This window comes from Ovis aries, chromosome X, assembly GCF_016772045.2.
Source record: "Ovis aries strain OAR_USU_Benz2616 breed Rambouillet chromosome X, ARS-UI_Ramb_v3.0, whole genome shotgun sequence".
Classification (NCBI taxonomy): Eukaryota; Metazoa; Chordata; class Mammalia; order Artiodactyla; family Bovidae; genus Ovis; species Ovis aries.
The window spans coordinates 81,214,869-81,242,043 of NC_056080.1; the positions used below are offsets into that span (position 1 = coordinate 81,214,869).

General features: G+C 44.8%; 1 protein-coding gene across 7 annotated transcripts in view; it reads right to left on the reverse strand.

The window, feature by feature from the left end:
* The window catches only part of GAB3 (GRB2 associated binding protein 3), a 95,316-nt gene that overhangs the window by 54,373 nt on the left and 13,768 nt on the right, over positions 1–27,175 (reverse strand). For 3 of the 7 annotated variants that reach the window (XM_042241603.1, XM_042241605.1, XM_027962851.2), the window contains exons 2-4: positions 11,675–11,978; positions 8,432–8,645; positions 7,367–7,845 (exon numbers count right to left, since the gene is read on the reverse strand). In XM_042241603.1, coding sequence (XP_042097537.1) covers positions 7,367–7,845; positions 8,432–8,645; positions 11,675–11,978 — 997 coding nt within the window. The remainder of the gene's footprint in view (positions 1–7,366; positions 7,846–8,431; positions 8,646–11,674; positions 11,979–27,175) is intronic. The other 4 variants (XM_060407837.1, XM_042241604.1, XM_042241607.1 and 1 more) reach the window with 2 other exon arrangements.

A 27,175-nucleotide genomic window follows, 5' to 3' on the forward strand; every position in this document is an offset into this window, starting at 1 on the left:
TATCAATAATCTCAGATATGCAGATGACACCACCTTTATGGTGGAAAGTGAAGAGGAACTAAAGAGCCTCTTGATGAAAGTGAAAAGAAGAGAGTGAAAAAGTTGGGTTAAAACTCAATATTCAAAAAACTAAGATCATGGCATCTGGTCCCATCACTTCATGGCAAATAGATGGGGAAACAACGGAAATAGTGAGACTTTATTTTCTTGGGTTCCAAAATCACTGAAGCCACGAAATTAAAAGACACTTGCTCATTGGAAGAAAAGCTATGACAAACCTAGGTAGCATATTAAAAAACAGAGACATTACTTTGCTAACAAAGGTCTGCATAGTCAAAACTATGTTTTTTCTAGTAGCCATGTGTGGATGTGAGACTTGGGCCATAAAGAAAGCTTATTGCTCAATAATTGATGCTTTTGAACTGTGGTGTTGGAGAAGACTCCTGAGAGTACCTTGGACTAGAAGGAGATCAAACCAATCAATCCTAAAGGAAATCAACCCTGAATATTCCTTGGAAGGACTGATGCTGAAGCTGACGCTGAAGCTCCAATACTTTGGCCACCTGATGTGAAGAAATGACTCATCAGAAAAGACCCTGATACTGGGAAAGATTGAAGGCAGGAGAAGGGGATGAGAGAGGATGAGATAGTTGGATGGCATCACCAACTCGATCGACATGAGTTTGAGCAAACTCTGGGAGATAGTGGGGGACAGGGAAGCCTGGCATGCTGCAGTCAATGGAGTCACAAAGAGTCTGACATGACTGAGTGACTGAACTGAACTGGGGGATGGATACATGGGAGTTCATCATACCATCTCCTACTTTTGTAAAAGTGTGAAATTTTCAATAATACAGTTGTATTTTAAATCTTTTTATGGGATTTGGAGTGGGAAAATTAAGAGAGTTAAAGATAGTTTATTTAGATTTTTAAAAGATAATTACTTTAAAAAATTTATTTTAATTGGAGGCTAATTACTTTACAATATTGTATTGGTTTCTAATATAACCTTTAAAGCCATAAACACAGTTCCTCATGTGAAATATAAAAGATAGTGCATCATTCAAGTAAGAAAAATATGTAAAGAAACTATAGTAAAATACTAGATAATGAAGTAGGGATCAAATAAACATGGAGATAAAGTGCTAGGTAGAGGCTCTGAGAACCAGTCGGCCTAATACAGGAGGTATAATTCATTACAGGTGTGTGTTGACAGGTATGTATGTTTTTTCCACATTTGGGGGAGAGAAGGAGTCATTTTCAAAATCGCATGAAGATTTCACACATTTACATATTCAGTCAGTTCAGTTCAGTTCAGTCGCTCGGTCATGTCCGACTCTGCAACCCCATGAACTGCAGCACGCCAGGCCTCCCTGTTCATCACCAACTCCCAGAGTTCACTCAAACTCATGTCCATAGAGTCAGTGATGCCATCCAGCCATCTCATCCTCTGTCATCCCCTTCTCCTCCTGCCCCCAATCCCTCCCAGCATCAGAGTCTTTTCCAATGAGTCAACTCTTCACATCAGGTGGCCAAAGTACTGGAGTTTCAGCTTTAGCATCATTCCTTCCAAAGAACACCCACGGCTGATCTCCTTTAGAATGGACTGGTTGGATCTTGCAGTCCAAGGGACTCTCAAGAGTCTTCTCCAACACCACAGTTCAAAAGCATCAATTCTCCAGCGCTCAGCTTTCTTCACAGTTCAACTTTCACATCCATACATGACCACTGGAAAAACCATAGCCTTCACTAGATGGACCTTTGTTGGCAAAGTAATGTCTCTGCTTTTGAATATGCTATTTAGGTTGGTCGTAACTTTCCTTCCAAGGAGTAAGCGTCTTTTAATTTCATGGCTGCACTCACCATCTGCAGTGATTTTGGAGCCCCAAAAAACAAAGTATGACACTGTTTCCACTGTTTCCACATCTATTTCCCATGAAGTGATGGGACCAGATGCCATAATCTTAGTTTTCTGAATGTTGAGCTTTAAGCCAACTTTTTCACTCTCCTCTTTCACTTTCATCAAGAGGCTTTTTAGTTCCTCTTCACTTTCTGCCATAAAGGTGGTGTCATCTGCATATCTCAGGTTATTGATATTTCTCCTGACAATCATGATTCCAGCTTGTGTTTCTTCCAGCCCAGTGTTTCTCATGATGTACTCTGCGTATAAGTTAAATAAGCAAGGTGACAATATACAGCCTTGTATATTGTGGTCCAGTGGAGAAGGGAATGGCAAACCACTTCAGTATTCTTGCCTTGAGAACCTCATGAACAGTAGGAAAAGGCAAAATGATAGGATACTGAAAGAGGAACTCCCCAGGTCAGTAGATGCCCAATATGCTACTGGAGATCAGTGGAGAAATAACTCCAGAAAGAATGAAGGGATGGAGCCAAACCAAAAACAATATCCAGTTGTGGATGTGACTGATGATAGAAGCCAGGTCCGATGCTGTAAAGAGCAATATTGCATAGGAACCTCGAATGTTAGGTCCATGAATCAAGGCAAATTGGAAGTGGTCAAACAGGAGATGGCAAGAGTGAACATCGACATTCTAGGAATCAGCGAACTAAAATGGACTGGAATGAGTGAATTGAACTCAGATCACCATTATATCTACTACTGTGGGCAGGAATCCCTCAGAAGAAATGGAGTAGCCATCATGGTCAACAAAAGAGTCCAAAATGCAGTACTTGGATGCAGTCTCAAAAACGACAGAATGATCTCTGTTCGTTTCCAAGGCAAACCATTCAATATCACAGTAATCCAAGTCTATGCTCCAATCAGTAATGCTGAAGAAGCTGACGTTGAACGGTTCTATGAAAACCTACAAGACCTTCTAGAACTAACACCCAAAAAAGATGTCCTTTTCATTATAGGGGACTGGAATGCAAAAGTAGGAAGTCAAGAAACACATGGGATAACAGGCAAATTTGGCCTTGGAATACAGAATGAAGCAGGGCAAAGGCTACTAGAGTTTTGCCAAGAGAACACACTGGTCATAGCAAACACCCTCTTCCAACAACACAAGAGAAGACTCTACACATGGACATCACCAGATGGTCAACACCAAAATCAGATTGATTATATTCTTTGCAGCCAGAGATGGAGAAGCTCTATACATTCAGCAAAAACAAGACTGGGAGCTGACTCTGGCTCAGATTTACATATTACATTTCCTCAAAGTAAAGATCAGATCAATGTACTGAATACAAGATTCCACATTACTTGAGGAAGACATTTGGGTTGAGATAAACCATTAGTCATAATGATTTCCTTATCCAGTCATGAAAATATTTAACAGGAAAAATATGACACAGAAAAAATATTAAACACCTATTATATGCTGGAACCAACAATGTGGTGGATACTCATTCCAACTGATTTTCAAAACAAACCTCCCAGTTAGCCAGACACCCTTCACCGAGAGCCGTGGTGGCTTTCTGTTCAACACTGTTTGCGAAGAACCAACAAGGTGGCTGAATCCCAAAATCCTCATGACATCAAGAAATTAAACCATAATGACTCAGAGAGCAAGAGGCAGAATGCAACAGAATCTGTGCTACACCTTTGAAAAAAAGGGTGCATCAGTCCCTACTGGAACCATGCCAACTGACCACTGACAACATACTTCTGCTTGCATCATTTCACCAAGACTCATAACCTGAATAAGAGGGGAGATCCATCAACAAACTTGGTGACCATGACACCAATCTGCCCAAGATGGGGTCTCTCAGTCTGGCATTTCAGTCTCTCTTTGACGAGCACACCTTGGAACACAGTGACAATGAGAGCCAGCCTCAGGAAGGGTGACTTCCCTGGCCACCAAGGCAAGACGTGAATGTCTTTACCTTTATCTTTACCTTTTCTATAAGGTAATGATCTTTACCTTTCCAATAAGTTGCAGCAAAAGATCCACTTAAGTGCTTTCGTTTCCACTCTTCCTTCCAATAAAATAAGTTGGCTTAAGCTCCACATTTAGAAAACTAACATCATGGCATCTGGTCCCATAACTTCATGGCAAAGAGTTTTAGCCTCTGTTTACTTTCATGCAAAATAACACATTTGGATGGAGATGCAGCAGGAGAGAAGGAGAGAGAAAGTGTGCACAGAAACCCCTGGGAATCAACAGATTTCCAGAAAAAGGCCAAAAGGGGCTCCAGGAGGGCATGCCAATGGACCAAGCTGAGATGGCTAGGTTTGCATCACCTCGATGGTGATAGCTTGGACAAAAGCACTTCAGCTTAGCCAGGGAGAAGTTGGAAAGAATACATTAGGTGGCATGAAGGATGAGGCTGATGCAATTGTTGACAACTAGAAATGGAGTAGCCATCACGGTCAACAAAAGAGTCTGAAATGCAGTACTTGGATGCAATCTCAAAAATGACAGAATGATCTCTGTTCATCTCCAAGGCAAACCATTCAATATCACAGTTATCCAAGTCTATGCCCCAACCAGTAATGCCGAAGAAGCTGACGTTGAACGGTTTTATGAAGACCTACAAGATCTTTTAGAACTAACACCCAAAAAAGATGTCCTTTTCATTATAGGGGACTAGAATGCAAAAGTAGGAAGTCAAGAAACACCTGGAGTAACAGGCAAATTTGGCCTTGGAATATGGAATGAAGCAGGGCAAAGACTAATAGAGTTTTGCCAAGAGAACACACTGGTCATAGCAAACACCCTCTTCCAACAACACAAGAGAAGACTCTACACATGGACATCACCAGATGGTCAACACCGAAATCAGATTGATTATATTCTTTGCAGCCAGAGATGGAGAAGCTCTATACAGTCAACAAAAACAAGACCAGGAGCTGACTGTGGCTCAGATCATGAACTCCTTATTGCCAAATTCAGACTCAAATTGAAGAAAGTAGGGAAAACCACTAGATCATTCTGGTATGACCTAAATCAAATACCTTATGATTCTACAGTGGAAGTGAGAAATAGATTTAAGGGCCTAGATCTGATAGATAGAGTGCCTGATGAACTATGGAATGAAGTTTGTGACACTGTACAGGAGACAGGGATCAAGACCATCCCCATGGAAAAGAAATGCAAAAAGCAAAATGGCTGTCTGGGAGACCTTACAAATAGCTGTGAAAAGAAGAGAGGCAAAAAGCAAAGGAGAAAAGGAAAGATATAAGCATCTGAATGCAGAGTTCCAGAGAATAGCAAGAAGAGATAAGAAAACCTTCTTCAGAGATCAATGCAAAGAAATAGAGGAAAACAACAGAATGGGAAAGACTAGAGACCTCTTCAAGAAAATTAGAGATACCAAGGGAACATTTCATGCAAAGATGGGCTCAGTAAAGGACAGAAATGGTCTGGACCTAACAGAAGCAGAAGATATTAAGAAGAGGTGGCAAGAATACACAACAGAAGTATACAAAAAAGATCTTCACAACCCAGATAATCATGATGGCGTGATCACTAATCTAGAGCCAGACATCTTGGAATGTGAAGTCAAGTGGGCCTTGGAAAGCATCGCTATGAACAAAGCTAGTGGAGGTGATGGAATTCCAGTTGAGCTATTTCAAATCCTGAAAGATGATGCTGTGAAAGTGCTGCACTCAATATGCCAACAAATTTGGAAAACTCAGCAGTGGCCACAGGACTGGAAAAGGTCAGTTTTCACTCCAAGCCCAAAGAAAGGCAATGCTAAAGAATGCTCAAACTACCGCACAATTGTGCTTATCTCACATGCTAGTAAAGTAATGCTCAAAAATTCTCCAAGCCAGGCTTCAGCATATGTGAACCGTGAACTCCCTGATGTTCAAGCTGGTTTTAGAAAAGGCAGAGGAAGCAGAGATCAAATTGCCAGCATCCGCTGCATCATGGAGAAAGCAAGAAAGTTCCAGAAAAACATCTATTTCTGCTTTATTGACTATGCCAAATCCTTTGACTGTGTGGATCACAATAAACCGGAAAATTCTGAAAGAGATGGGAATACCAGACCACCTGACCTGCCTCTTGAGAAATCTGTATGCAGGTCAGGAAGCAACAGTTAGAACTGGACATGGAACAACAGACTGGTTCCAAATAGGAAAAGGAGTACATCAAGGCTGTATATTGTCACCCTGCTTATTTAACTTATATGCAGAGTACATCATGAGAAATGCTGGACTGGAAGAAACACAAGCTGGAATCAAGACTGCTGGGAGAAATATAAATAACCTCAGATATGCAGATGACACCACCCTATGGCAGAAAGTGAAGAGGAACTCAAAAGCCTCTTGATGAAAATGAAAGTGGAAAGTGGAAAAAGTTGGCCTAAAGCTCAAAATTCAGAAAACGAAGATCATGGCATCCAGTCCCATCACTTCATGGGAAATGGATGGGGAAACAGTGGAAATAGTGTCAGGCTTTATTTTTGGGGGCTCCATAATCACTGCAGATGGTGATTGCAGCCATGAAATTAAAAGATGCTTACTCCTTGGAAGAAAAGTTATGACCAACCTAGATAGTATATTCAAAAGCAGAGACATTACTTTGCTGACTAAGACCCGTCTAGTCAAGGCTATGGTTTTTCCTGTGGTCATGTATGGATGTGAGAGTTGGACTGTGAAGATGGCTGAGCGCCGTAGAATTGATGCTTTTGAACTGTGGTGTTGGAGAAGACTCTTGAGAGTCCTTTGGACTGCAAGGAGATCCAATCAGTCCATTCTGAAGGAGATCAGCCCTGGGATTTCTTTGGAAGGAATGATGCTAAAGCTGAAATTCCAGTACTTTGGCCACCTCATGTGAAGAGCTGACTCATTGGAAAAGACTCTGATGCTGGGAGGGATTGGGGGCAGGAGGAGAAGGGGATGACAGAGGATGAGATGGCTGGATGGCATCACTGACTCGATGGACATGATTCTGAGTGAACTCCGGGAGTTGGCGATGGACAGGGAGGCCTGGCGTGCTGCGATTCATGGGGTCGCAAAGAGTCGGACACGACTGAGCGACTGAACTGAACTGAGAAGACAAGAGCTCCACTCTACCCCCTCGGCAGAAGCCAAAGACACCACCTTCTGTACCAAGTGGGTCCCTGAGTGGCTCCAAATGAACACCAGGAGCCTGGTCTCACGAGGGGAGGCCATCATGTGGGCAGGGGCACGGCTACGGCACCAGGAGTCTGAGTTCTTTCAGCATCTACAGGGACCAAGGATATCTCCCAGTCTGCAGACGGGGATGAGCAGGGGGACGCTGGGATCGGAGCGGGGGGTTTCCAGATGTGCACTTCCACCCAGGGCCTGACCCCGCTGGGACACTGGAATGGCCTGAGGAAATTGGCTGAACAATGCCCTGACATGGAAACACAGAGGAAAGAGGAGCCGGCTGCTGTCAGTACCTGAAGTTTAGCATCATCCAGTACTTACCTTTCCAGGTCCTCATGTTGTCTAAACCGGAAAGGGAAATTCTTCTAGGCACCACAGTGCCTTCCGGCTTCTTGAGGCTACTGGGCCCTCTGCACAGGAACTGCTCCTTGTGCCACCATTCAGAGAGATGGCTTGGCTTAGGGGGGCGAGGAGGGGGTGTGTTAGACATCATGTCTAGTTCTTTTACCCAATAGGGCAAGGAAGCTTGGTTTTGATCTACCTGGATGGCAGAATTTAAGGAAGTTTCCCCCAGTGGTAAAGAAAAGTGGTCCCTGGATGGGCCATTGACATCTTTCATCCAGATCAGGGTGGCCTGGGGCCTCATGGAGGGGGCCTCCTGAGACCCGTTCCTGGGGTGCGAAGGGCAGGCCAGGCTCCCAGAGGGTGGCAGCTGTGGGCAGTCCACAAAGACGTCATCAAAGGAAGCCTGCTCCAGTGAGCGCTCTGAGTTTGACCAACTATCACATCTGGTGGGGAGACTGAGGGAAGAAAAGCACAGACATTTGACTGAAAGGTCACAAGTCCCCACAGCGGCTGTTGGTACTGCTATACCTTTGGCAGAAGTTTGAAGGAGAAAGCCACCCACCCACTGCAAAGCCATGCTGTGGGGGAAAAGAGGCCATGCTGCCATCACTCCCCCTACTCGAATGTCGCTGTTTTTTTTTTTTTTTTTAACTTTTATAGTGACATTCCCTCCACACCCCTCAGTGACAGCAACCCCTTGATGCAGGGGGAAAAAAAAAGTTTGTTGATTTTTCTCATCATCTAAGTGGAAGATACAAATGAAAATACAAGGTTAGAAATGAAAGCCACAACACCAAAATGCCTGAGTCATTCTGTTTGGTGTACCACATGCTTCAGCCTTGATAGTGGTTGATAGGGATCTGGCCCCACCCTGGCGGCAGCAGGAAGTGAGGGGAGCAGAGATACAGCCACTAGAAGATGCTACAGCTAAACGGCCTGATTCGCAGCGAGGGCATGACAGTCACAGAGGCTGCAAGAGGAAGCAATGTGGGTTCTGCCAATGGAGGGGCGTGCGCTAGGAGGCCTGGCGCAGAGGCGTACCTGGTGTGGTGCAGTCTTCCCGTCTCGCAGTTGGATAGAATCAGATAATCAGGAAGGAAGGGCAACTCTGACTCACTTCTGGTTTCCTCAGTGGCTACAGTACTAGTGCTCGGGTCATCTCTTGGCAGGGAGCAGACAGCAGGGTTGGTGAGAAGGGAGCTGGAGGGTGAGGGCTGTGCGGAGGAGGGGGCGCGACAGCCACTCTCCATGGAATCTGCAGGACAAATCATTTCCCAGCAGAATGTTTAGGAATGGCTAGAACACAGTTTCTCAGATGGCATCTAAGAGGCCAAACAGAAGATGAAAATCACAGCTGGTGTTTGTACTGATGTAGAAGACCATTTCCCCAAGCTATAAACAACGTCTGGGGAACAAGGCCAATGTTCCAAGAGTGAAGTGTTGAATCAATTAAGGGCAAAATAAAGCAATCATTCTTGGCCTAAAAATCTGCAGATAGTCTACACACAGCTTCTTCATGGCTCTTAGCCACAACTCTGCATTCATCACTGTTTATTCACTCAACATATATATTCATAACATATTCACATATATATGCATAACAAATATATATACATATACTTACATATGCATTTGGGCACATGTGCAGGCATGCAGATATAGACATATATGTCTACCTATGTCTATATAGATACCTTCTCTTGCACTTACTATGTGCACGAGACTGTTCTAACTTTGCCAGCCAAGACAAAGACTCTGCCCCCATTGGCATTTACAGCCCACCAGAGGAGAGACAAGTAACACATAAAGAGCAGTGTGAATGATTGACCACTAGCGATGTCTAAGGAAAAGGAATGAAAGAAATAAAGTGTGATGGCTGGTAAAGCCCACATTCAGAAACTCCCAATGAAAAGCCTGCTTTGATTTCCCTTTTGAACCAACTTGGCAGGAATTTAGGATTCTTGAGTCAGAGTGGCCCAGAACTGCCTGGATTCAAGTGCAGACTCTAGTATCTAGCTGTCATGACCTCGGCCAAGTTACCTTCTTGGTCCAAGTTTTCTTCTCTATGAAGTGGTTATGCTCAGAATACCTCTGCCACACAGTTGGTCTGGGGAGGAGAAGAGCTAATACACAAAAGCATTTAATGGAGTTACTGGCCAGGGTACACATGATGTGCTGCCTACCTGTGGTTACCAGAGACAGAACCAAACACTCTATGTAAGAAGCCACAATACAGCCCCTTCAGGCTTGGTTGTCAGACGAAGAGGAATCAACCCCTACAGTTCAGTTCAGTTCAGTTCAGTCACTCAGTCATGTCTGACTCTTTGCAACCCCATGAATCGCAGCACGCCAAGCCTCCCTGTCCATCACTATCTCCCAGAGTTCACTCAAACTCATGTCCATCGAGTCGGTGATGCTATCCAGCCATCTCATCCTCTGTCATCCCCTTCTCCTCCTGTCCCCAATCCCTCCCAGCATCAGAGTCTTTTCCAATGAGTCAACTCTTCACATGAGGTGGCCAAAGTACTGGAGTTTCAGCTTTAGCATCATTTCTTCCAAAGAACACCCAGGGCTGATCTCCTTTAGAATGGACTGGTTGGATCTCCTTGCAGTCCAAGGGACTCTCAAGAGTCTTCTCCAACACCACAGTTCAAAAGCATCAATTCTTCGGCACTCAGCCTTCTTCACAGTCCAACTTTCACATCCATACATAACTACTGGAAAAACCATTGCCTTGACTAGATGGACCTTTGTTGGCAAAGTAATGTCTCTGCTTTTGAATATGCTATTTAGGTTGGTCATAACTTTCCTTCTAAGGAGTAAGCATCTTTTAATTTCATGGCTGCAATCATCATCTGCAGTGATTTTGGAGCCCCCCCAAAATAAAGTCTGACGCTGTCTCCACTGTTTCCCCATCTATTCCTCCTCCAAACGAAGGTAGGGGGAGGCTACAGGGAACAAAAGAGGTGATGGGGGATTTGCCCACCCTTCAACTTCAGGCCAGAGCTTTCTGTTTTGTGGCTGGTGCCTTACTCATTTCTGCTCCCCTTGGCATATTGGGAAACATGTTACGTATCTACGTTTTAGCATCACTGCCAAATGAGGAAACAGAAGTCACATACGACATGAAACACAAATATGCATCTAATTACACTGAAGGTAGGGACTAGGCGTGAAGAACGAGCAGCAAGGCTCTGCTGGGTTGCACAGTGTCTTGACAAATTCAGTGCAACTTTGCAAAGAAACTGTTGTAGCAAGGGCAACAGACTGCCATTATTTCATTTCCTCTTACTCGAGTGCTCTCAAAGTTCAACAGTGTAACTGAGTAGCTTCACCTAGCAAGCTTGCCTGCGTCGTGAAAAGAAAAGGACTTCGTTGGCAGGAAGCACACACAGCCTCACATCTGTCTAGAGAGGGATGCAACTCTGACTCTTCCCCGCCACCTAGTGTTAGAATGTGGTTATTTCCATGGAAGACGATAAAGCACCCAGTTAAGGAGGGAAAGGGTGAAGCAACTGTAGGCCGCGGGATTTAAGGGTAAGGTTGGCCTGCTAGGCTAAGAGGCTAAAAGAAACCAACATTCGAAGTCCATAGTTTGAGGATCAAGGCATGGTGCCAGGGACTCAACAGCAACATCCACGAAGGGGAGGGCTCAACAGCAACATCCACGAAGGGGAGTTAATTGTAACCTAAAGTGCATTATAGCCAGTATATCACATAGAAACGGCAGTGTGTATGTGTGTGTGTGTCTGTGTGTGTCTCTGTGTGTGTATGTGTGTCCGTGTGTGTGTGTGTAAAAGAGAGAGCAAGAGTGGCAGACAAAGAGCCACATGGGTCATTTGCTCCCAGTGCCCCAAAATGGTTCAGAGCAAACTTAGAACTCATTTCCGTTGCAGAGACCTTGAGCCACTTGGACATAAGCGGAAACCTTCCCTGCGTATGACAGGCAGCCTACTTCTGCCTTCTAAAATTTAGCACAGAAAACCTGGAGTTCCTAGAATTTTTTTAAAGACAGCAATATTTTATATTTCTAGAAAAACCAGAAGCAGCAGTGTGGGGAAAATCAGAGCTGTACAGAACGTCCCCACCCACATTGTGCTTTCAATGCCTGCATGTTCTGATGATGGCAAAGCCACTGGGCGGCTTTGAAGGGACCAAAGTGGCTCGTCATGCTCTGCGGGCAGTGCCCGGGTTTGGCCACCCAGTTCCCCCACCCCCCTGGCACACTTGGGGCCAACACCTTTGCCTCAGCCCCCCAACCCCCCACCCCGAGTTGGCTCTTACTTGTGCTGTCCTCCAGGTGGCTGAGGTTGCAGACCTGACTGATGCTGTGCACCCACACCTGCATCTCTTCCTCCGTCTTGGCCACCAGATAGAATGTGCGAGACGTGGTCTTGACAATAAACACGAAGTGGTTCTGGAATTCCTTGCGAACGAAGCCTGGGCCCGTATGCTTCCAGACGGCGCACTCGCTGAGGTCGATGGCACGGATGGGCTTGCTGGCACGCTGGCTGCGGTAGTACTCCAGCACGTCGCGGTCGCCACTCAGCCGGCCCCGCCGCAGCACGAACCAGCGCCGGCGCCAGGCCTGCGGGAGAGGCAAGCGGACGTCGGCCTCCATGACAGGAAGCCCCAGAGCCCACTCAGCCTCTTCCACTTTTCCCGTCGGCCATCGTGACGCGGGGTAGCCATGGGAGTCACGCCCCCAGGTCGAGTAGAAATATGCACTCATCACAAAGGCATGCAACACAAATTTACGGGCACCCATGCTTAAAAAAAAAAATTAGAGACTTCCTTGGTGGTCCAGTGGATAAGACTCTGAGTTCCCAATGTAGGGGACCCAAGTTTGGTCCTTACTCTGGGAACTAGATCCCACAAGCCACAACCAAGTGTTCTCACCCCACAACTAAGACTCAGCACAGCCAAATAAGAAAAAAGAAAACTTTAATAGTGAAGGGCAGGAAGGAAGCTTTCTTACCCCTATATACCTCAATCCAGTGCGACCTAACGTAGTCGTTGAACTTATAGAGGATTGCTCAACAAGAAAGGGAAAATCATACTCATTGGTGAGGAGAGCAGGTTATCATTATCTTAAGCTAATGATTGTCTAAATTGTAGCAATGGATGTGAACTCGAGGGAGGGTGGAAGGATCAGAAAATGTGAAGTAAAAGAAAATCAGTACTGTGAAGTAGAGAGATGGGTATTGCCAGCAATTCTTTACAGATGTTTTATCATAAAGCGGGAGACACTTCTTCAACCACTTCCTAGGTCAGTATTCCTCCATCAAGGAACTGAGATGCCCTCGGGGACATCTGAAGATAGCCCTGTGATGCCAGTCAAGAAGGCTGGGGGCATGGAGGGTGCACACTGTCTGGCCTAAAGCGATCCCCTGTGCCCTCTTGAGAAACACCATAATAGGAAGGAACTTCGCTTAGTGCTATAGGAATCTGGGAAACAGCCAAATCTTGAGGTCAGATGATTAGGCAAAGTTGAGTCCAGGCTCAAAAAAGAAAAGAAACCAGAGCTAAAATATGACAGCCTGCTCTGCAGGCTGCTGCAGTGTCATCTGGGCCTGACACATTGAGAAGGCTACCAGCTTTGGCTTTGACTAGGGTGGCAGGGCAGGGGGGAGAGAAGCCCCGTGTGGGGTGTTCTCAGCTCCCTCCCTGCCCAGGGGCTGCAAGATCTGAGGCAACAGAGGTGCTGAAGGGTGGATATGACCTGCAATCAGGGCTCAGAATGGAAAGCCCCTTTGACGCTGGGCAAGAGGCAGAATCAGAAGGGCGGGGGGCAGAGGCGAGAGGTTACCCCATGTGAGGTTGGGACAGGGAAAAGGAAACAGAACCTGGCAGGTGAGGCCTGGCTAGGGTCTGCCTTTAGGGATGGTGTAAAGAGCTTAGGAGGAAAAGGGGATGACAGAGGATGAGATGACTGGATGGCATCACCAACTCGATGGATGTGAGTTTGAGTGAACTTTGGGAGTTGGTGATGGACAGGGAGGCCTTGCATGCTATGATTCATGGGGTTGCAAAGAGTCGGACACAACTGAGTGACTGAACTGAACTTAACTGAACTGAAAGGGCTCAGGAGACATCTGGCCCCTTGGAAGAAGGACGAAGCAGTGTAATTAAGTGCTTGTTTTTAAGATGACAGAAATAACAGCATTTGTGTAGGCTTATGGGAGTGATGGAAGAAGAAGCATTAATGATTAGAGAACTTTCTGTCACAAAAACCTGGGACTGGATAGCGTGGAGCCCCTGACCATGAGAGGAAGCTCCAGCGTCACTGTCAGGATGAGAGAATGCCCTGGGGCACCAGGGGTACCCCAAACTTTCCAAAGGCCACTTTGGTAGGGAAATGTGAAGAGGAACTTTGTTGTACTTCCCAAAAAATGTTTCTAAAAGAGGAAGTCAAAGTGGAGGCTGAAACAAGTTTCAAGTTAATTGCTCTTTGCTTTGTAGAAACCCATTTCTTAGCCTTGAATAACAGTGTTGGTGGGCTGGGGCTGGAGAACACTATTAGGGCTCACCAAGTAGCTGGGGTGCTGAGAGAGGGGGAAGAGATGAAACAGGAAGATTTCAATCCCACGAAGGAGCACTCTGCTAGGAGAAGGATACAAACATTCGTTCAGCAATTATCTGTTGACATTCTAACAGGCTGGCCAGTGGGCAGACACGGGGGGAATGGAGGTGAACCAGCCATTGAACAGGCCCTGCCACTCAGTCTCATGGGCAACAGAGGAAATGGGCACATGGATAAACAGACAATTGCTGTCAGCAAGATCAGTGCTATGATAAGGGAGAGCTAAGATGCTATGGGCATACCCAAGAGACCTCCTTCAGGAAGATGTGGTGGCCAAGCTGAAAGTAAAGAAGGGCCAAGGATGCAGCTGCATCCAGCACAGTCTGTGTGCGAAACTTACCAGCACACATTCCCTCGAGTTGTTAAATCTCTGCCCAAGACCTGTGATAATACAAAAGCTGAAATGAAGCTTTCTTGGAGCATTTTACTAAGTAGGTGGGACCAGGCTTCTAGAAGTGAAAGACGCATGACAAAGACCTTTAAAAAGCAGTCAGCCAGCACTGAAGTGAAGCTCTTCACAGGGACACTGTTCTGCAAGGAACTTATCGAAAGAACTCAGGGGTCAAGGTGAAGACACTCCCACTGGACAAAGATGGAGCAATTCAAGCTTTAATAAATTGTAATAATCACAGTGGCTTGAAATCCATCACATATATTTAAACCTGAAAGTTCATCGTGATATTAAAAAAGAAAAAGAATGTGTCATCCTCAGAGCAGGTGAGGGAACCACTTCATGATCTTTTTCACAAATGTATGCTGACTAATAAAGGAAAACCAACGATACAATTAGAATCTCACCATTTTGCTTGCCGCAGTGCATTCACAAGCAGTGGTGTTCACCCTCAACAGTTGCTAACTTACAAAGAGGAATAAGCAAATGTGAAAGTTCCACCCACGAAGCTAGACTGTGGGAAATTCTGTGGTCAAAGGCCCAGGTTCTTCATCAGATAAATGACAAGAAAAAGAAGGGCCGAGAGGATCTATGGAGTAAATGAATCTTAAAAGATAAATCAAAAATTTTCTGTGGGCTTATTTTTTATTGAAGTGTAGTTTATTTCTGGTTTTCTGTTAATTTCAGGTGTATGCCACACAGATTCAGTTACATATCTATATATATATATAGATATATATATTCTTTTTCAGATTTGTTTACATTATAGATTATTAATATAAGATATTGAATATAGTTCCCTATGCTATACAGTAGATCTTTGTTTCTTTTATGTATAGTAGTCCGGATCTGCTAATCTCAAACTCCTAATTTATCCCTCTCCTGCCCTATCCCCTTTGGTAACCATAAGTTTGTTTTTTATGTCTCTGAGCCTGTTTGTTTAGTAAATAAGTTCATTTGTATCATTTGTTTAGATTCCACATATAAGTGAGGTCTTATTATATTTGTCTGTCTTTTTCTGACTTCCTTCACTTACCATGATAATCACTAGGTCCATTCATGTTGCCGCAAATTGCATTTTGGCACTCTTTTTTATGCCTGAGTAGTATTCCTTTGCATTATTGTGTCTAGGGGATGCCCTTTTGAGTAATAAAAAAAATTAAAAGAATGCAAAGAGATGTGTCTACATGTCAGGATAGTAGTCACATATGGGGAACAGGAGAAGGTTGTGGTTCAGATGGGGTACATGATGAGGCTCCAGCAGTGGGTGGCAAAGTTATGTTTCAAGCAGTTGGTGGTTACAAGGGGAGGGTGCGGTCATCTAAGAAAAATTCTTAAAGCTATATATTTGCCCTATGTGGTTTGCTATATTTGTGTTTTCTTTGACAATAAAAAGGATTTTAAAACAATTCCTCTGGACAGGGCATGTTCATGGATGTGTTCACTGTGTGCCAGGCATGGGAGCAGCTGCTAGCTCTTCCCGTGGGGAGAGGTTCACATTCACAAGGGCAGGATTGCAAACTCCACAGCAAAACTTTGTCACCTTGAAAGTAACTTGTAAAATGACATGGGATTGTTGGCCCCCGGGGCACCAGGCATCACATCCCCGCACTGTACCCCACTGGGCCCTGAGGGCTCCTCTAGCTCTGGCCACGAAGGATCTATTGCCCATCAGCCTTTCCTGCCACAGCCACTAAGGTGACTCATTACCACCCTACCAGCATTATCTCCACAACAAAAGCCTGCAACATCCTGTAACATTGTGGAAAAGTGTTTGTGCTCATTTCTCAGATGTGAAGGAGGTGAAACTAAACTCCTCTAGAAAGCTGTGATGGAGATCACAGACCTGTTGATTTGCCTGGAATTGGTTGGGGAATAACCAGATCTAATCCCTCTGATAATGAAAGCTATGTACTGTCTTCAACCATCTTCAATACAACTTGCTGATTCTGTTTACAAACACCTCCTGGTTGGTTTCCTGATAGAAAGGGACCCCCAGGTTAAACAAAGGTGCAAGTGATTGCAAGGCTGAGGCAGGCATTGTGCAGTGGCAGCCTTGGTTATCCAGGGAAGAAGGACTGAGACTTGAATCTGAATTTCCCTGTTATGGACTGAAGTGTCCCCTGCCTCAGAATTCTAGTGTTGAAGTCCTAGTGCTCAGCACCTCAGAAGGTAACCTTATTTGGAGACAGGGTCTTTACAGAGGTAATCCAGTTAAAATAAGGTCTTTGGTGTATCCCTAATGTAATATGACAGGCACATTTATAACAGGGGACACTTGAAGACACAGACATGCATGGAGGAAAGATGATGTGAAGACTCAGGGCACTGACAGCCTCTCCAATCCGAGGAGAAAGGCCAGAAACACACCCTCCCTCATGGCCATCAGGAGGAACCAACTCTCCCCATGCCTGGATCGTGGACTTCTGGCCTCCATGACTGGGAGATGACACATTTCTGTGGCTTAAAACTACCCAGTTTGTGGTACTCTTACAGCAGCCCCTGGAACCTAAGACATTCCCCTACTTTTATTCTACATCTGAACCACGTGGGAGAACTTCCACTTCCAGCCACACTGGTGTACTTAGCCCTGAACTTGCCCCCACCCACAAAACCAACTAGAAAACTAGCCCAAATATATGAATCCAATGACTTCTGACATTGAGCAACAGTCAGCTGTGGTGTGTAGGAGAAGAGAACAATGTGACTAAGTCTCAGACTCTAGCTTTCTGGCTCACAGCCTGTAAGCCTGTTTCTAACTGATGGTATAGGGAAGGGGCTCCCAACAGACTACAGCAATCTGGCCAAGTTGAGAAAGACAGTTCAGCATTCTGGAGGGTTGAGGTAGCTGGGAATCAGTAGGGAAAGGCACCAAAGACAAGGGTATTGGGTAAAGAGCTCCTGAAATCCACATGGGAATTCCTTTATGGGACTGTGGCTGAATACTAACACCCCATGTTAAGTTCAGTCATTCAGTTGTGTCCGACTCTTTGTGACCCCATGGACTGCAGCACAGCAGGCCTCCCTGTCCTTCACTATCTCCTAGAGCTTGCTCACTTTCCCCATCTATTTGTCATGAAATGATGGGCCCTGATGCCACGATCTTTGTTTTTTTAGTGTTGAGTTTTAAGCCAGCTTTTTCACTCTCCTCTTTCACTTCCATCAAGAGGCTCTTTAGTTCCTCTTCGCTTTCTGCCATAAGGGTGGTGTCATCTGTGTTTCTGAGGTTATTGATATTTCTCCTCACAATTTTGATTCCAGCTTGTGCTTCATCCAGCCCTGGCATTTCGCATGATGTACTCTGCATATAAGTTAAATAAACAGGGTGACAGTATCAGCCTCCTTTCCCAATTTGGAACTAGTCCATTGTTCCATGTCTGGTTCTAACTGTTGCTTCTTAACCTGCATATAGATTTCTCAGGAGGCAGGTAAGGTAGTCTGGTATTCCCATCTCCTGAGGAATTTTCCACAGTTTGTTGTGATCCACACAGTCAAAGGCTTTGGCGTAGTCAATAAAGCAGGAGTAGATGTTTTTCTGGAATTCTCTTACTTTTTCAATGATCCCATGGCTGTTGGCAATTTGATCTCTGGTTCCTCTGCCTTTTCTAAATCCAGCTTGAATATCTGGAAGTTCTCAGTTCATGACCTGTTGAAACCTGGCTTGGAGAACTTTGAGCATTACTTTGCTAGCATGTGAGATGAGTGCAACATGTACATTCTTTGGCATTGCCTTTCTTTACGATTGGAATGAAAACTGAGCTTTTCCAATCCTGTGGCCACTGCTGAGTTTTCTAAATTTGCTGGCATACTGAGTGCAGCACTTTCACAGCATCATCTTTTAGGATTTGAAACAACTCAGCTGGAATTCCATCACCTCCACTAGCTTTGTTCATAGTGATGCTTCCTATGGCCCAGATGACTTCTCACTCCAGGATGTCTTGCTCTAGGTGAGTGTGAGTGATCACACCATCATGATTATCTGGGTCGTGAAGCTTTTTTTGTACAGTTCTTCTGTGTATTTTTGCCACCTCTTCTTAATATCTTCTACTTCTGTTCGGTCCATACTGTTCCTGTCCTTTATTGTGCCAATCTTTGCATGAAATGTTCCCTTGGTATCTCTGATTTTCTTGAAGAGATCTCTAGATTTTCCAGTTCTATTGTTTTCCTCTATTTCTTTGCATTGATCACTGAGGAAGGCTTTTTTTTAATCTCTCTATGCTATGTTTTGGAACTCTGCATTCAGATGGGTATATCTTTCCTTTTCTCCTTTGCCTTTAGCTTCTCTTCTTTTCTCAGCTATTTGTAAGGCCTCCTCAGACAACCATTTTGCCTTTTTGCATTTCTTTTTCTTGAGATGGTCTTGATCACTGCCTCCTGTATAATATCACGAACCTCCATCCATAGTTCTTCAAATACTCTTGTCTATCAAATCTAATCTCTTGAATCTCATTGTCACTTCCACTGAAGGGATTTCATTTAGGTCGGATTTCATTTAGGTCATACCTGAATGGACTAGTGATTTTCCCTACTTTCTTCAACTTAAGCCTGAATTTTGTTATAAGGTGTTGATGATCTGAGTCACAGCTTCCAGTCTTGTTTTTACTGACTCTATAGAGCTTCATCTTTGGCTGCAAAGAATATAATCAGTCTGATTTCGGTATTGACCATGTGGTCATGTTCATGTGTAGAGTCTTCTCTTGTGTTGTTGAAAGAGTGTTTGCTATGACTAGTGGATTCTCTTGGCAAACTCTGTTAGCTTTTGCTCTGCTTCATTTTGTACTCCAAGGCCAAACTTGCCTGTTACTCCAGATATCGCTTGAATTCCTATCTTTGCATTCAAATCCCTGATGATGAAAAGGACATCTTTTTTGGTGTTAGTTCTAGGAGGTCTTGTATGTCTTCATAGAACCATTCAATTTCAGCTTTTTCAGCATTAGTGGTTGGGGCATAGACTAGGATTACTGGGATATTTAAAGATTTGCCTTGGAAATGAAGAGAGATCATTCTGTCATTTTGAGATTGTATCCAAGTACTACATTTCAGACTCTTTTGTTGACTATGAGGGCTACTCCATTTCTTCTAAGGGATTCCTGCCTACAGCAGTAGATATAATGGTCATCTGAGTTAAATTCACCCATCCCAATCCATTTTAGTTCACCGATTCTTAAAATGTCGGTTCACTGTTGCCATCTCCTGTTTGACCACTTCCAATTTACCTTGATTCATGGACCTAACATTCCAGGTTGCTGTGCAATATTGTTCTTTACAGCATCAGACTTTACTTCCATCACCAGTGACACCCATAACTGGGCATTGTTTTCACTTTGGCCCCATCTATTCATTCTTTCTGGAGTTATTTCTCCACTCTTCTCCAGTTGCATATTGGGCACCTACCAACCTAGGGATTTCATCTTTCAGTGTCCTATCTTTTGCCTTTTCATACTCTTCATGGGGTTCTCAAGGCAGGAATACTGAAGTGGTTTGCCTTTCCCTTCTCCAGTGGACCACATTTTGTCAGAACTCTCCACCATGACCCATCTCTCTTGTATTGCCCTACATGTCATGGCTCATAGTTTCATTGAGTTAGACAAGGTTGTTGGACTGCAAGGAGATCCAACCAGTCCATTCTGAAGGAGATCAGCCCTGGGATTTCTTTGGAAGGAATGATGCTAAAGCTGAAACTCCAGTACTTTGGCCACCTCATGCGAAGAGTTGACTCATTGGAAAAGACTCTGATGCTGGGAGGGATTGGGGACAGGAGGAGAAGGGGATGATAGAGGATGAGACGGCTGGATGCCATCACGGACTTGATGGACGTGAGTCTGAGTGAACTCTGGGAGATGGTGATGGACAGGGAGGCTTGGTGTGCTGCGATTCATGGGGTCACAAAGACTTGGACACGACTGAGCGACTGAACTGAACTGAACTGTGGTCCCTGTGATCAGTATGGTTAGTTTTCTGTGATTATGATTTTCATTCTATTTGCCCTCTGATGGATAAGGATAAGAGGCTTATGGAAGCTTCCTGATGGGAGAGACTAACTGTGGGGGAAACTGGGTCTTATTCTCATGGGTGGAGCCATGCTCAGTAAATCTTTAATCCAATTTTCTGTTGATAGGCAGGGCTGTGTTCCCTCCCTGTTGTTTGGCCTGAGGTCAAACTATGATGGGGTAATGAAGGTAATTTTGACTTCCTTAAAAAGGACTTGTGCGTGCATTGTTGTATTCAATGCTGCTGACCCTGCAGCAGGCCACTGTCGACCCATGCCTCCACCAGAGACTCCTGGAAACTCACAGGCTAGTCTGGTTCAGTGTTTTGTGGGGACACTGCTCCTTTCTCCTGGCTCCCGGTGAACACAAGGTTTTATTTGTGCCCTCCAAGCGTCTCCCAGTCCTGTGGAAGTTATGTGATCAAATCCCACTGGCTTCCAAAGTCAAATTCCCTGCAGGTTCTCAGTCCCTTTGCTGGATACCCAGGTTGGGAAATCTGTTGTAGATCCTAGAACTTTCTTAACAGTGCCAGAATTTCATTGGTATAATTATTCAATCCATGAGGTGAATCCAAAAACAGTTACTGGACACCCAGAAACTGATCAACTACCAGAGCTCACACAGGGCTGGGACAGGTTCAGACCAGCTAGGATGGAGAAACCTGAAACATTCAGGAGAGACTTAGAGTCAGGCCTCAGTATAGGTTCATCTCAACCTGCCCTGAGCAAGTTTAAGAAGAAGACTTAGAGTGACGAAACCAATGTTTATGTTACTGAATTGACTGCCAAACAAAACTCAAAACTTTTTAAAGGCAGACAAGAAAACCCAGACACTCAACAATATAATATTTATGATGTAAAGCCTCCTCCAAATTACTAGAGCTGCAAAAAAAGCTGGAAACTGTGTCTCATATTAGGTGAAAATCAGTCAATAGAGAACTAAAAATGACAGGGATGATGGAATAAGCAGACAATATTTTTAAAACAGCTCTTACAGTGTTTGACATTTAAAGGAAAACATGTACATATGAGAAGAGAGATAGAAGATACAGACAAGAACAAAATGGAACTTGTAAAGGTACAAATACAATATCTGAAATGAAAAATACACTGGATGTACAGAACAATATCTTAGACCTAAGAGAAGTGCTCAGTGAACTGGAAGCACATTTTTAGCACTTTCCTGGGAAGAAGTGAATAGACTCCCAAGTTCAGTTCAGTTCAGTTCAGTCGCTCAGTCATGTCCAACTCTTTGTGACCCCATGAATCGCAGCACACCAGGCCTCCCTGTCCATCACCATCTCCCGGAGTTCACTCAGACTCACGTCCATCAAGTTAGTGATGCCATCCAGCCATCTCATCCTCTGTCATCCCCTTCTCCTCCTGCCCCCAACCCCTCCCAGCATCAGAGTCTTTTCCAATGAGTCAACTCTTCGCATCAGGTGGCCAAAGTACTGGAGTTCCAGCTTTAGCATCATTCCTTCCAAAGAAATCCCAGGGCTGATCTCCTTCAGAATGGACTGGTTGGATCTCCTTGCAGTCCAAGGGACTCTCAAGAGTCTTCTCCAACACCACAGTTCAAAAGCATCAGTTCTTTGGCGCTCAGCTTTCTTCACAGTCCAACTTTCACATCCATACGTGACCACAAGAAAAACCATAGCCTTAACTAGACGGACCTTTGTTGACAAAGTAATGTCTCTGCTTTTGAATATACTATCTAGGTTGGTCATAACTTTTCTTCCAAGGAGTAAGCGTCTTTTAATTTCATGGCTGCAGTCACCATCTGCAGTGATTTTGGAGCCCCCCAAAATTAAGTCTGATACTGTTTCCACTGTTTCCCCATCTATTTGCCATGAAGTGATGGGACCAGATGCCATGATCTTTGTTTTCTGAATGTTGAGCTTTAAGCCAACTTTTTCACTCTCCTCTTTCACTTTCATCAAGAGGCTTTTTAGTTCCTCTTCACTTTCTGCCATAAGGGTGGTATCATCTGCATGATGTTATGCATGATCTGAGGTTATTGATATTTCTCCTGGCAATCTTGATTCCAGCTTGTGCTTCTTCCAGCCCAGCGTTTCTCATGATGTACTCTGCATATAAGTTAAATAAGCAGGGTGACAATATACAGCCTTGACGTACTCCTTTTCCTATTTGGAACCAGTCTGTTGTTCCATGTCTAGGATCTGCTAAAAACACACATTCCCGGATCTCACATCCAGGGTGGTTAGGAGTCCAAGGCCATCTCATGAAACTCCTCAAAGTCACCTGCTTCTAGCTCAGAGAACGTGTATTACCAACCGAACAGAATAAATCAATCTCTGAACCACAGTCTCAAGATGCACTGTTTCAACACTGAATGTCTATCCTTTTATCAGTTGTGAACCCTTTAGAGAACATGATGAAATTCGTGCACCTTCTCTCATCAGAAACATGCATGTGTGCATACTTGCAAATGCACACAGACACAGAGACACACATTCACGCACTGTTCTGGATGGCCTTCCTTCATTTAATTGCCATGCTTTCCCTCACTGGCCTCACCTAGTAGTATTTCTCAGAGTGACCCTTGCTTCACTCTTCACATCCAAACTGTGTGCATGGCCTGCTGACTGTACTTTCACCTCTCCATGTTACCCTGCTACAGCTGCCCTGGTCCTAGGCCCCCCAGAAATTCATTCTCGACATAGAACTCAACGGTCTTTAAAAAAACATCAATCCACTCATGTGGCTCCTTCAATTTGCCCCTTCCAAAGGCCTTGTAAACCTTATAATAATATCCACCCCCTTGAACCTGGCCCAGAGCCTCCCCCTGGACCTAGCCCTACCCTCCTCTTCCTCTTTAGCTCCACCACTCTCAGGTTCTTTCACACTGTTCTTTCTGCTGTTTCTGAACAGGTCAAATCTCATTCCCACCTTGGGGCCTTTGCCCTCCCTGGTCCTCCTTCTCAATATAGTCTTTCACCAGATTATCTGCATGCCTGTCATTCAGATCTCAGTTTCCCATTGCTGAAACCATAACTTAATTGTCATCATCTCAGAGCAACCTTCTCTGATCATTCAAGGCCAAATGGCTGCACATCACTTTACACCTTAGTTCCAAACACACTACTTTCAATACCTACGATTTCTCTTTCCTATCTGTTTGAGGATGGGTGTCTGGCTCCCATGTCAATCCCCAGTCCCCTACAGAGGCCTTGTTGTCTTGATTACTGCGTTAACCTCTGCTACGTGTCACAGAAGAGTTGCTCATACTTGCTGAGTTAATGAATTTCATACATGATTTCAGGGTGCCCTGGACCTAGGTTTAAAACACTAGTCTTGAGAAACATGACTAGCTTTGTGGTTTCATAACAAACCTCATCGCCAGGATTCATTCATCACATATTTATGTGCAAGGAACTGGAGTTGTGATGGGGAATCATACAGACAAGGTCTCAGCAGTCAGGCAAGGTGCGGTCAGAGCCTTTTAACTCAAATACAGCAAATGCTCCACATTTGGAGCATTTGCAAATGCAACACACAGATATGGCAGTGTGTTGTTCAAGAGTAAATTGGGGTGTCAGCTATACATGCCTAACATGAGCTTTTCTCAGCTAATAAAAGAAGCTCTGGAGGCTGAGATTACCATAGACAAAAGTTCAAAGTCTGAGCACTTTATTCCTGCACTCGATTCTATTTGCACAATGAAATAAACCTGGCTGAGTTAGAGCAAGCTTCACTTCTGAAACTCCAGAATTCACTCCAATAAAATTGAAGTGGCCTGTCTGGATTGTATCCATTGTTGAAAGACACTGAAATGAACGGAGAAACATCCTGCGAGTCTCTGAGGCTGTAAAGAGACACCTTTGATTTAAACTGCTTTTCTGGCCAAAGTGATTACTGTCCCTTTGTTTCAGCGGAATTGGCCCCCTGCCCCCTCTGCAGCGGTGAAATCCCAAAGCTATGAAATCATTTCCTCTGCATGTGCACAGGACCGGTCAGCAAGCTGCCTGCATCGCCTGGCTTTCCAACCCAGGCTGAAGGAATGAAACCTCCATCGACCTGCACTTTGAGCTGTGGGTTTGTATCCTCCACTATCCCTGCCATCTGAGCCAGAGCAATTTTCAGCTCCAGCTGCTCAAGGAACTGCTTGGGCTTCCCCCCCCCGCCTTGGACCCGTGGATGGGCTCCATGCTGCCTGCCCTGACCCGAAGTGTCCAGAGCTCCGGGATCTGGGACTCAGACTCCAAAATCTGAATCTGTTTTGATTACTTATATGTGTTGGGCTTCTGAGCTGCTCTCACACGGGCCTTATCTGTCATGCTGCAGGAGGTACCTCGATTAGAGGGGGACACACAGAAAGATGCTGCCAAGGATCTGTGGGTGGCAAGGCCCTGTTCTAGTGGGTAGAGTTCAACATTTCTCACCACTACACGTAAAGAGAGGTACACAGTTGGAAGGGGAACTCATTTGAGGTGCACGAGAAGTTATGTGCAAAAGAAAGGAACTCTAGGAACCAAGACCTGGCCAATGACCATCAGCTGGTCTCCAACTCACCCTGGGACTCTGGCTTATGCCCATTCTAGCCCATGTGCTCTGTGATGGCAGGACCCTCCTCTGTCTCAGTCCCTGAAGTACTTCCAGCATCTTTAATAGTCTTAGTCTACAACACACAATCAGTGCATCATGCTGGACCAGGTGATGACTCAGGAGATGGCTGGCTGGAAAAGCTTAACATGAGGAATCCTTGTGTTGGAAGAGATCTTTCTGTTTCTTGCAGTTGTGGTCACTGGAATCTATGTGTTATGATGAAACCACAGTGAAACACACAGACATGTATACACACACAGATGCACCCAGGTCTGTGAAGTGAAACCTACAGCAGCTCCTGTTTCTTTACAGTCTCCTGGGGATGGAGGTTTCTAAATCAGTTGACAAAAAGATGTTCAACGCAAAAGAAGTCAAGAATGTACAGAAAAGGAAACCTACAAGAAGTGGGGCACATCAAAAGCACAAAATAAGATGCTTGATTTCAATCATTGCATCCAGGGGAACCATACTCAATGGGCTGGTGAAAACACATTTATGCAATGGGCTGGGTACAGGGGAGGCAGAGAAGAGCAGGTGCTCAAAGTCCCCTGAGTGGAACAAGGGCCAACAAGCTTTCAGTGATGGCATTTCCTTCTAAGTTTGTCAGCTTGTATGTATAATCCTGTGAAGTGGTCAAGGCAGCTAATTTTCCAGAAAAAAGAAGCTGGTCCTCAGAGAGATGGAGGGTCTTGTTCATAGCCCTCCCTTTCAAGGACACGGCTCTATGTAATCGAAGAGACTGAATTCCAGTTAGTTGAAATTAAAGAGAGAAAATAGAGCCACAGTTGGAGGAGGGTACATGCCTACTTGCATTGGTTGGTGACCCAGGAATGCATCTATTCCAACATGAAGATTCCTCCTACTAACCCTTCACCAGCTGCTCCTGGTCCCCTGGCACTTCAGTGGGAGGGATTTGGGTGGAACCAGGGTGATGGAGCACATTACCCTCAAGGTCACATGTTAGACTGCTTTCCGCAGACTGTCCTGTCATGTGGAACCGTCAAAGCCATTTCCCTTGATCTAGCTCTGGAGTGGACTCTTCTCTGGAGTCCAGAAGAGGAAACAGGACTAAGACATGCTTTTGACTGCCTTTTCATTTCTTTCTTCTCCATTTTCATTTCCTTCATTTCTATCTTTCCTCATCCCCATTTTTCTGACTGGAACAAGTTTCTCTTTGCATTGTGTGACTATTTACAGAGACTTAGTAAATGTTAGTGAGTGTTTTCCAAACCTAACAACTGTATCCCTGACTGCTCTGTGTAAGGCCCTGGGAATCTTGGAAATGCTCCCAGACCCCTAGATGAAAGAAAGCTTTTGGTAACAGCTTGGAGGCTTTCAGTAGCTTCCCAAGCCCGGCTCCTTTAAGCCCAGCTCCCAGTTTCTTCCCAGTGGTTTCACCTTGAAAACATTCAGGAAGTTTGGGGTGCGGTTATGTGTTGCAGAAGGTGAACATCATCGAAGAAACAAAGTCCTGGTTAATGTTCTATTTTCTGCCGTGCTTTACTCAAGGGGGCCCCAGTCTCCGCCTTCTACTTCCTCGCCAAGGGGGCCCACAAAAGCCAGGGAACCCGAGGGCGGGGGGTCGGGAATTTCCAGGAGCAGGTTAAGGCTCCTCTCAGCCCTGGCTCAGTACCACCAGCCCAGGGATTACTGTGACCCTTCAGCCTGATGGGCCTGTAACCTTCTGCCTGCCACTACACAGAGCCGGGACTTGTTGCAGGCGTGGAATAACTTCCTGTGATTGTCCTGGAGACGGTCTGGCCCACGAGATCCGCTTCCAGGGCTTGTCAACAGAGGCAGAGGAGTCCTGGATCTCTGCCGTGTGGACGGAGACACCCCTGCATTTAAGGAGGAAGACAGGGCAGGGCTCTTGCTAGGCTGTGAGCTCCTGAAATACATGGGATTGTGGAAAGCATTTGGAAATTTTGGTGTCTTGTGTTATTAGCTGTAAGACAGTTGAGGTCTAATGTGCAGGAAAATCTCTCTAAAATGTACCCCCCCCCCCAGGCTCCTGGTGCCGAGAGTGAGCTCAGTCCATCTTGTTGAGTCAGTTGATGAATCTCTAGCTCATTCCACCTGTAATCAAAATAAATTCTGCCTGAATTAACTATTTAAATAAGGACATATTTAAATGTAACTGTTTAAATAAGGACATATTTAAATGTAACTGTTTAAATAAGGACATACTTAAATTTAACTGTTTAAATGAGGACATATTTAAATTTAAATAATTGAATAAGGACACACTTAAAT